Source organism: Crocuta crocuta, unplaced genomic scaffold, assembly GCF_008692635.1.
Source record: "Crocuta crocuta isolate KB4526 unplaced genomic scaffold, BGI_CrCroc_1.0 scaffold139, whole genome shotgun sequence".
NCBI lineage: Eukaryota > Metazoa > Chordata > Mammalia > Carnivora > Hyaenidae > Crocuta > Crocuta crocuta.
Window position 1 is genome coordinate 9,729,017 of NW_027533258.1, and position 10,245 is coordinate 9,739,261.

General features: G+C 62.5%; 1 protein-coding gene and 1 non-coding gene across 2 annotated transcripts in view; both read right to left on the reverse strand.

Annotated features, from left to right (window-relative positions):
- Window positions 1-10,245, reverse strand: part of CHD3 (chromodomain helicase DNA binding protein 3) — an 18,788-nt gene that overhangs the window by 2,057 nt on the left and 6,486 nt on the right. The window contains 26 exon segments of the mRNA XM_077746741.1: window positions 66-275; window positions 651-759; window positions 924-1,055; window positions 1,223-1,324; window positions 1,437-1,572; window positions 1,664-1,782; window positions 1,875-2,037; window positions 2,215-2,359; window positions 2,906-3,039; window positions 3,175-3,260; window positions 3,664-3,729; window positions 4,098-4,264; window positions 4,266-4,432; window positions 4,641-4,765; window positions 4,937-5,054; window positions 5,592-5,723; window positions 5,911-6,052; window positions 6,186-6,359; window positions 6,511-6,632; window positions 6,864-7,001; window positions 7,350-7,550; window positions 7,693-7,884; window positions 8,295-8,394; window positions 8,759-8,890; window positions 9,989-10,242; window positions 10,244-10,245. The exon segment at window positions 10,244-10,245 is cut by the window's right edge and continues 166 nt beyond it. Of these exon segments, the coding sequence (XP_077602867.1) occupies window positions 66-275; window positions 651-759; window positions 924-1,055; window positions 1,223-1,324; window positions 1,437-1,572; window positions 1,664-1,782; window positions 1,875-2,037; window positions 2,215-2,359; window positions 2,906-3,039; window positions 3,175-3,260; window positions 3,664-3,729; window positions 4,098-4,264; window positions 4,266-4,432; window positions 4,641-4,765; window positions 4,937-5,054; window positions 5,592-5,723; window positions 5,911-6,052; window positions 6,186-6,359; window positions 6,511-6,632; window positions 6,864-7,001; window positions 7,350-7,550; window positions 7,693-7,884; window positions 8,295-8,394; window positions 8,759-8,890; window positions 9,989-10,242; window positions 10,244-10,245 (3,568 nt within the window).
- Window positions 2,627-2,766, reverse strand: LOC144217359 (small Cajal body-specific RNA 21). Its single transcript, XR_013330889.1, has one exon.

Sequence of the window (10,245 nt, forward strand, 5' to 3'; positions counted from 1 at the left end):
CCCGGCCCGACACAAGGTCCCGCTCCGCTCTCGGCCCCCAGCCTGGCTGCCACAGTCACGGTGTCAACCTTCCCTCCAGACCTGGCTCCGCCTCCGCCCCAAGCCCCTGCTCAGCACCGTTCCTTCTCTCTCGGGTCCCCACCTTGAACCTCCGGGCCAGGAACTTATTTTTCATCTCCAGAAAGTTCCCCTTATTGGCTTCGGTCTTAAACGGCTCATTGATAATGGCAAACTGAGCGTCGTTCTGGATGTCCTGCCACCGTGCATAGCCGTGGCTGCGATGCGGGAAGGGCCGTCAAGGATTTTAACAGGGACGGGGCGCCCTGGGGGGCTCACTCGGTTAGGCGGCCGACTTCAGCTCAGGTCATGGTCTCACGGTTTGTGCGTTTGAGCCCCACGTCGGGCTCTGTGCTGACAGCTCAGAGCCAGGAGCCTGCTTCTGATTCTGTGTCTCCCTCTCTCTCTGCCCTCCCCCACTCGTGCTCGGTCTCTCTCTCTCAAAACTTTTTTAAAACACTTCTTCCTCTGGCCTGATCTCCCCAAAGTGTGACACAGCCCCCCTTCCCTGGACGGGGACTCTTCTGTCTCTGGAACCCGGCTCCCCAGGCTGGGAGAACGACGCTTTCCCTCCCGCGCGTGTCTAAGGATACAGGACGATCCCAGCCAGCAGCCAGTAGTCGTGTCTGCGGTGCCAGATCTCGTTGAGCCTCCCCGAGGAGATGGCTGCCCGCTCCTCGTTCTGCCACAGCGTGTGAAGCTCTGCGAGGTGGGCAGAAGAGAAAGACGGGGGGGTGTCGGGAGTCTGGGAAGCACAGGGAGCTCAGCAGCCGGGCGGAGGGGAGGGGTGAGGACAGCGGGAGTGGACAGGGCCGTGAGGGGGAGCACATCCCAGTGAGGGGCAGGCGGCAGGGAGGACCACCCACCTGTGAAGCCGCCGTCTGCGATATTGAACATGAACCGAGGTTTCTCCGCCTTCTCCTCGCGCCGCCCATTGGACCGTGGCTCGTCCCGAGGAGGCCCCGGTCGAAGCTCCCGGTCCCCTTTCACGTCCTCTGCTGGGGCAGAAGGGGCAGAGCTCACACCCCCGAAGGGGCTCCTCCCTCCCGTATGAGGCGGGGCCCCGGAAGAGCACCCCTGCCCCAGGACCCCCGGCGTCTGGCCCCCCAGACTCCACCTCCCGACTCCCCCGGGGCCACAGGTGCCCAGTCCCTCCACCCATTACCTCTCTTGCCCAAATCCCCCGTTTCCCCCTCCGGCCTCTCCCTGTGTTCCTGTCCATCCAACGGCTTCTCCTCCCCCCTCTCTCCTGGCGTTGGCTCTGTGGCTGTGGGAGGGGGAAGGGGGCAGCAAGGGAGGATGTCACCCTCGTCCCCGGACCCCGAAAAGGGAACTCCCACATCGTAAGCCCCTCATCAGCCCCAAGCCGGTAAACCCACCTGACTTCTCTCTGTCCCCCCGGTACCCAGGCTCGGGCTCCATTTCCCCTGGCATTCCGGGCACCTCTTCCTCTAGAGGAATCTTCCTTGGCTCCAGCCGCTCCCCAAGCGACGGGGCTGGGCTGGGGACATCAGCCTAGAAGACGACCATGGAGTCAGGAGCAAGCGGAGATCCCGGGCACCTGGCCTTCGCTCTCCGCCTCTGGGCCAGCCAGGCAGCCACGCACCTCCGTCTCCATCTTCTCCATCTTGCTGTTCTTCTCGGGCTTCTCCTCCTGGTTTTCCGCTTCGTCCTTCTCCAGAAGTGTCCTGATGCCATCCCCCTTCTCGCTTGGAGCTGGAGTAGCTGCAGGCGGGAGGCAGAAGCGCACGCTGTCTCCCATCCCTCTGCGGGGCAACGGCTCCCTGCCCACCTCCCTGCGTGCCGACCCCCGTTACCAGGTTTCGAGGTGCAAGGGCTGTTTGTAGCAGAAGCCTCCGGGGTGGTGGGCGACGTCTTGGTTGGAGACGAGGCTCGGGAGGAGCGCTTCGAGTCGGCGCTGGGGTCGGGCATCAGCTCGGGCATCGACCAGCGCCCGTTGATGTGCTCGAACTCCTGCACCTGAGAGGGCGCGGGGGCCGTGGGGGCAGGGTCAGCTGCAGGCACGGGACACACAGGGACGCTCCGCCCCGCCGGGTCTCCTCTCCCGCCAAAATCCAGAACCTGGGGATGCCGGGCGGGGGGTGGGGCACGGGGTCTACATGGCTGGCTTGACTCTGAGGAAGGAGGGATGAGTACCTTCTTTTTGACGAGAGACATGACTCCAATTCGGGTCAACACTTGCTGGCGACTCAGGCCCTCGCGAGGGACCCCGTCGGCAAAGGTTTCAGAGCCGTCTGCCCCGGGCTCGCAGAGATGGCGCATGAACAGAGACACGTAGGCCCTGGGGAGCGTGGGGTGGGATGCAGGTCAGGAGGGACACGAGCCAACGAGGATGTCCCCATCATCTCCTGAGCCCTGAACTCCCCGGGTGCCTCCAGGGGTACCACCTGGGGCCGCTCCATTGCTCCATGGGCAGCCCTCCAGCTGCCCCCCCCCCAACTCCGCCCCTCCCCTTGTGTCTCCGCGGTCCCCGTGGCCTTGGTGTGTCCTTCTCCCGATGGCCCCATCAGTCAGCGCCTCATCCCGTCCACCAGCTCCCTCTCCACGTCCATGTGAGGCGAGGCCAGCCGGGGGCAAGGCTCCGGACTTAACCACCTGCCCCGTGGGGACGAGGCCGGGCCTCTCTGCTCTGGGCTCGGCTGAGGGGGGGTAGGGCAGGCTGAGCCCACGCCCCAGGAAACCGAGCCAGGAGACGCCGCACACGAGCGGCAGGGAGCATGACGGTCAGTTGAGTAAGGTCACATCACGCGGCGGCCAGGAGGAAGGAACAGACACGCGCGCCCTCGCGCCCTCATGTCCGGCTCCGCCCCAGGGGCCCCGCACTCACTTGAACTCCTTCTCGGTCTTGCCCCTGAGGTCCCGCACCAGCCACTGCGTGGTGAAGGCGTCCTGCGGGGGCATCCCCCAGCGCATCACAGCGTTGAGGAAGGCCTTTCGCTGCCGGGTGTTGAATCCCAGCACCTGAGGGGCGGGGTGAGCAGGCAGCGGGCGGTGAGTGTGTGGGGGTCACACTGCTCGGTCCTTCCCCTCAGGGACCCGCTCCCCGCTCCCGGCCTCATCCTCTCCTTGCGGAACAGGCGGGGGCTCAGCTCTCACCTCGATGTTGCCCCCGACTCGAGCCAGCAGGGGAGGGAGTGGCTTGTCCTTCTCGTTCCGGAGCTGCCTCTTGGACTGTCGACGCCCTGGGTGAGGGGTAGGGGTGACCCGGTTAGGGGGGCCCCCACCTCCTCCTCGTCAGCACCCCATGCCCACAAGACACAGAGCCCAGGGAAGGCCTGGGGCACGTGGCACTTTGAGCCCCGCCAACCCAGCAGGCCAGGAAGCTGCCAGTCCCATGGGAACCGGGCAGCGGACACTCAATACGAGTCTGATGACCTGTGGGCATGTAAAGCTTTCTCGATCTTTTTCTAGCCACCTAAGCCTGCGTGATCACGTGCACCCGATGTTAACAGCAGACAGATCACGATACATTGTCCTTTTAGTTGGTCTCCACAAAAGCACTTGTTTGTACAACAGCCGGGGATTTAACGGCTCCAGGTGTGAAACAGGAAGAGTTAGGGGGAAAATCAGAAAGACAGGAGCCACCTTCTGGACGCTCATCAAAATCTTCATCTTCCTCCTCGGATCCCACAGAGTATTCGGACTGGTTGTCTGTGGAGAGAGGGCACGGTGGTCGGTGATGGCTCCCGGGAGAAGCCCTTTCTGCCTGGAGGCCTCCCCTTCTCTGGCCCCGGGCCCCCTGGTGACATCAGGCGACTGCTGGACTCTGACTCTGGGGCCACAGGTCCCAAACAGTCCCACCACTCGCCTCATCCCTGCGCACGGCCCCTCTCCCACCGGAGACTCCCGCACGCCCTGTGCCAGGGGAGGGCCCTGGATGCCCGCACGGGCCCACTGCAGCCAGCAGGTGGCTGAGTCCGCCCGCAAACCCTTCCTAATCTCCTGCCCCTTCATGGCCCTCTAAATGCACCCCGGCCTCCAGGCTCCTCCCTGGCCCCTCCGTGGGGGGCGGTCCTCACCCTGGTCCTCCTGGGCCGCGTCGTTGTAGTTGACCTGCTTGCGGACCCGCTTGCCTTTGCCCAGATTGCGGGCCAGGTCCTCCTGCTGCTGCTCGTAGTGATGCCGCAGCAGCTTCTCCCAGTAGTCGGGGTCCACGTTCTCCTCCTGCTTGATGATCTCCCGTTCGANACATGGAGCCCGCCTTGGAGCCCAGCCCGGGCCGCACCACCAGGTGTGTGAGCATCATCTTCCTCTTGGCCACTTGCGTGATGCGCTCTTCCACGGACGCCCGGGTCACAAACCGGTAAATCATCACTTTGTTGGCCTGGCCGATCCGGTGAGCGCGGCTGAAGGCCTGCAGGGGCGGGAGACGGTGGGGATGGACTGGGGTGGGGGGTAGCGGGGCCCGCGCCCCGGCTCCCATGCTTGGGAAGGGAGGCTGGCGACGCAGGCTCTTCTGTTCCCGAGAGACTCATTTCCATCCCCAAAGCACAACACTCTCAGCCTAGAGCCCACGTCTCCTCGCTAACTGGCGCAGACTCCATCGGGAGGCGGGTTCCCACCTGGATGTCGTTATGGGGATTCCAGTCGGAGTCGAAGATGATGACAGTGTCGGCAGTGGCCAGATTGATGCCCAGGCCCCCGGCCCGGGTGGACAGAAGGAAGCAGAACTGCTGGGCGCCGGGAGCTGCGGGGGGAGGAGGAGATTAGCCAGCGGTTCTGTGCACCGGGCTCCGACTGCAGACAGCCGCGCCCCCCCGCTTGGAGGCGGGGGTGGCAAATTCCCGCCACGCCGGGAACCTAGGCACAGTTGGGTCGGGCCCCGCACGCACGGCGGGCACACGCCTCTCCCACTCACCATTGAACCGATCGATGGCCTCCTGCCTCAGGGCCCCAGTGATGCCACCGTCGATGCGCTCATACTTGTAGCCTTCATAGTCTAAGAAGTCCTCTAGCAAGTCCAACATTTTGGTCATCTACGGCGAGAAGAGAGGACTGAGTGTGGAATGACGGGGCAGGGGGATGGGCTCCGTCGCGGCCTCCGCTGGTGCTGCCTCCCCCCGCCCCCCAGTCCCCTCTTCGTGTTCTTCAAGCCCCACGTTGTCACACTCGCTGGACTCCGGATCCTGTCTCCTAAGGCAGAGGTTCTTTTCTGAAAGTCACCAAAGGGTTTTGGGGAAACCTGTGAATGCCTGGAAAATCTGTGCATAACTGTCCGGCCGTGCAGGTTTGCAGAGAGCAGACCTATCGCTTTCATCAGATCTGTAAGAGCTCTGGGCTCTCCTCTCCTGCCCCTGGGTGAGAAACAGTTCCGGTCCCAGGGAGGACCCTGAGCAGACAGACGCCCCCTCTGCCTTTCCCCATTTTCTCTAAAAGCAGCCAGCTGACGACTTCCCACAACCTCAGTCAAGAACGGGGACCAGAGGCCAAGATGAACGCGGCCAGACCAGACACTCTCCAGGGTGTCATCTAAGGGACCGGCCTGAGGCCGACACAGTTACAGGCTGGCTCACCTGCGAGAAGATGAGCACACGGTGTCCCTGCTCCTTCAGCTTTCGCAGCATCTTCTGCAGTAACATGAGCTTCCCCGATGCCTTAATAAGTGCTCCACCCTCGTAAGCCCCACTGGGCAGTTTGGGGGACTCCTGCAAAGGGGGAGGAGGGAGGGGAAGGTCAGGGAACGCGTCCCCATGTTCTGTGCCCAGAGAGCCTGAAGCCCAGATCCGGCCTCCTTGCCTTGCCCATTCCCACTCCTCCCAGAAACCCCGGGCCACGTCCCCCGCCCCCCTCCAGCCCTGCCCTGTTCTCAGCGAGAGCTAGCGCGTGCGTCACCATAGCAGCCACAGGAAAGAGGTAGGGATGGTTGCAGCACTTCTTCAGGTCCATCATGATGTTGAGCAGCGACACCTGGTTCCCACCACCTCGTGAGTTCAAGGCCTCGAAGTTCCGAGTCAGGATGTACTTATAGTATTTCCTGTAGCCCGGGGGAGGGGCGCAGAAGACACACGACAGAGGAGGCAGTGATGAGGCCGCCCTGGGTCGTCACCTCCTGGAAAGCTGCCACCAGACCCCAGCCCCGAGTCCAGGCCAACCAGCTCTCAACTCACTTCTGCATGGGGCTCAGCTCCACCCTAACAATGAGCTCTGTCTTGGCTGGCATGTTCTTAAAGACATCAGCCTTGAGCCTCCGCAGCATGTGTGGCCCGAGCAAATCATGCAGTTTCTTAATCTGGTCTTCTTTGGATATGTCCGCAAACTCCTCCAGGAAGCCTTCCAGATTGCTAGTAGGAAGGAGGTAAGGAACTGAAAAGACCATCAGGTTCTCTGCCCTTGACCTCGGGCTCCATTCTTCACTTAAGACGAACCCTCCGCCCACTCAGGTGCCCAGCCCCTCCACTTCGGTCTCTGCAGACCCCCTGCTGAATCACTTACTTAAACCTCTCAGGGGTGAGGAAGTTCAGCAGATGGAAAAGCTCCTCCAGATTGTTCTGCAGTGGAGTCCCTGTCAGCAGCAACTTATGATCTATCTTGTAGCCATTGAGGACCCTGAAAAACTAGAAAGGGGGGCAAGGAAAGGCAAGAGAACGGGCCCATTAGTGGCAAGTGGTTGGACTGCGGTATCCACCTTTCCCTGTTCCCTTCAGGACGAGAGGCCCTGAATCCCTGGTCCGTTCCTCTCTCCCCACCAGAGGTCCCCGGGCATCCCACCTTCCGTGCTACAGGAAGTCCAGAACTTTCCTTTTTAGAAGCAGGACAAGACTCTGAGACCTGAGTATCTCGCTCACCTTGGACTGGTTGTTCTTGAGCCGATGGGCTTCATCCACCACGAGGCAGGCCCAGCGGACGGAGCCGAGCGCCGCCTGGTCGATGGTGATCAGCTCGTACGATGTCAGGAGCACGTGGAACTTCACCTGGGCCTCCCTCTGCCAACACAGCCACTGCCCACTCAGCTGCCACCCGACACCCAGGCGCCTGGACCTCCTCCCCCGTTCTTTACCCAGACACCCTATCCTGGCCGTGGCGGCCAAAGGGGACCCAGAGAGCCTGACCCCCAACTTGCACTGCAGGTGGGGATTGCCGAACACGGCCACCAAACTCTAGCCCGCGGCCAGTGCAGACGGAATGGCCCTGCTGTGTCTCCAGGACAGCAGGGCGGAGACGTGAGGGCAGGTGGAGAAGAGGAGGGAGGGTGCCAAGGAACGGGAATCGGGGCTGGGGCGGAGACGTGACAGATCTGAGGGCCTCAGAGAAGGTGCGGTCGAGGGGCCCACCTTCATCTTAAAAGCTTTCTTGCCACCTTTGATGGCGTTGTCTTCAAAGGAAAACTCGTTCTCCCGAATGATGGCCCGGCTGTCCTTGTCCCCCGTGTAGGTCACCACGTAGAACTTGGGCGCCCACATCTGGAACTCCCGCTCCCAGTTAATGATGGTGGAGAGTGGGGCGCTGACCAGGAAGGGACCCTTCGTGTGGCCCTAGGAGTCGAGGGTAGGAGGGACCATTGGTCCGGGGTCGGGGATGTGACCCCGGGCCCCCGGCTGCCATGCTCCTCCCCGCCGTCCTCTGCCCTGCTCCTCCACTCCCCGCCCTTCCCCTCGGGAGCCTGGCGTCCCGCACCTCCTTATAGAGCGAGTAGAGGAAAACGATGGTCTGTATGGTCTTGCCCAGCCCCATCTCGTCGGCCAGGATGGTGTCGGTGCCCTGCGCCCACGAGAAGCGCAGCCAGTTCAAGCCCTCCAGCTGGTACATGTGCAGCGTGCCGCCCGTGGCCGTGATAAACCGTGGCTGAGTCTCGTACTTCACCGTAGGCTGTGGAGGCAAGGAGTCCGGACGCTCGGGGGACGCCTGGGGCCCCTCTGGCCCCTGGTCTCCTCCGTCCCTGCCCCAGCACCGACACCGAGATGGACCAGGACTCCCTCCGCTGGGCCCCAGCCCATAAACGTTCTAGTCTCCAGGGCCTCCCCCGCGTCCCTTAAAGCCAGGCCCCGGGAGGGCCACGGAGGAGGCCGGCGGAGGGAGAGCCCTGCGTGCGGCTGCTTCTAGCTGCTTCCTCGCAAGCCGCCAGGATTCCTAGCCACGCCCGGAGCAAGGCTGGGCCCTGCAGGGACAGCTACTGCTCAGAGAGCTCGCGGAAACCGGGAGGTCCCGTCCGTAGCCCCTGGGAAAACTGTCCACAGCGCGGTTCTAGAAACGAGAACAGGCCGAGGAGGAGCACTCACGTCGTTGGTGGGAGAGCTGGGAGGCCCATCGCCCTGCAGCTCCTTCTTCTTCTTCTTGTACTTGCGGGGCTGGGCGGGGTCCTCCCCCATGATTAGTTCTCTGGGGACAGAGAGGGTCTGAGCGAGGCCTGCTCCTGGGGTCCTCCCCTCTCCCGAACGCTCTCCTGCTTCCCCTCAACCTGACTCTCGCACGTTTCCTTTCTCCCAGGCTCTGCCCTCGCCCCTGGCGTAGCACCTCCAGAGCCAACGCCCCCCAGTCCCGAGCACCCTGTCCCCCGTTACTCAGGATCTTCCTCTGTTCCTCACGCCGCCTCCCTACCGGCCCCACCCCAGACGACCCCGCGCAGGCTCCCCCCGCCGACTCCAGGCGGGGGGCCTGTCCCTACCGGACCTCCGCTCGCCCCGAGGGTCACCCTTCCCGCCCCCGGCCCCGGATGCCCTCTAAGCACGGCGCGGCCCCTCACCGGTGCCTCCAGTAGCTTTGCTTGTGGTCTTCATACTCGGGGATGCTCATCTCATCCTCCTCCCAGGTGGACTGGTCGTACGGCAGGTCCCGCCACTTCACCAGGTAGTGGTAATTCCCCTTCTTATCCACACTGCGGGGCGGCCGGCCGGCAGCGGGGGCGGCCGGAGAGCAAGAACATGGGCCCCGAGCACAAGGAAATCGTTAACAGACGCCGTCGCCAGCAGACACACAGGGTCTGTTACCTAATCCTCAACAGCGGGGCGCCGCAGGGGAATTCGGAACGGCTGGAAGCCACCGGAACCTTCTCCGCATGGCTTCTAAAAAATCAACTATCAGGGGTGCCAGGGTGGCTCAGTCGGTTAAGCGTCTGACTCTAGGTTTCGGCTCAAGCCATGATCTCACGGTTCGTGAGTTTAGACCCCGCGTTGGGCTCTGCGCTGACAGCTCGGAGCCTGCTTGGGACTCTCTCTCTCCCTCTCTTCCCCTCCCCAAATGTGCCCATGCGTGCTCTCAAAATAAAGGCTTAAAAAAAATCTTTTTAAGTCAACCATCAAAAAACATAACTGGGCTCCCACATCACTTGTTCACCTCATCAATACCAACCGAACACCTACTAAGCGCGAGATACCTTTCCGGGCAATGGGGATTCAGCATCGAGCAAAACATACAAGTCACCCTGTCGTCACAGACCTCACTTATTGCTGTGCATGGCGGCAATGCGACAGATAAACATCTAGAATAACGCGGGGCGCCTGGGGGCTCAGTCGGTTACGTGTCCGACTTCGGCTCAGGTCATGATCTCACGGTTCGTGGGTTCAAGCCCCGCATCGGGCTCTGTGCTAATAGCTCGGAGCCTGAATCCTGCTTCGGACTCTGTATCTCCCTCTCTCTGACCCTCCCCCACTCACGCTGTCTCTCAAAAATAAATAAACGTAGTAAGAAAAAATTCAGAATACTAGGGAGTAACAAGTCCCGCGAGGAAGGTACTACTGCTACACGCTGCGGCCCGGCCAAACCACGTTTTCCACGTTTGCGTTTATGCCCCGACACCCAAACACGCGTGTCATTAGAGGTGGCGACAAAGGACTCGCGTCCGCCTGGACGCTGCTCCTCATCTGTCCCGCTGAGGAAACAGGCCCACAGTTGGGGGGGGGGCGGCGGCAGCAGGAGCCACCCCACGGGAGCAGGCGTTCGGACGAACGCAGGCCTCCCTGGGCCCCAGGCTCACCTGTGGTTGATGATGCGGTGGACGGTCATCCACTCGGGCTTGATGCCAAAGCGGTAGTACTTCTCCTCCATCTCCGCGTAGTGCGGGTCCTTCACCTTGCGCTTGTCGCTCTTCCCGTCGTCCTCGCCGGAGCCGTAGTCCAGCGGCGGGGGCTCGTCCATGTCGTTCTTCCGCTGGTAGTTCCGGTACATCACCAAGTGGAAGATTTCCAACTGATGGGGCACAGAGGACGGGGGGGGGGGGGACAGTCCCAGCTC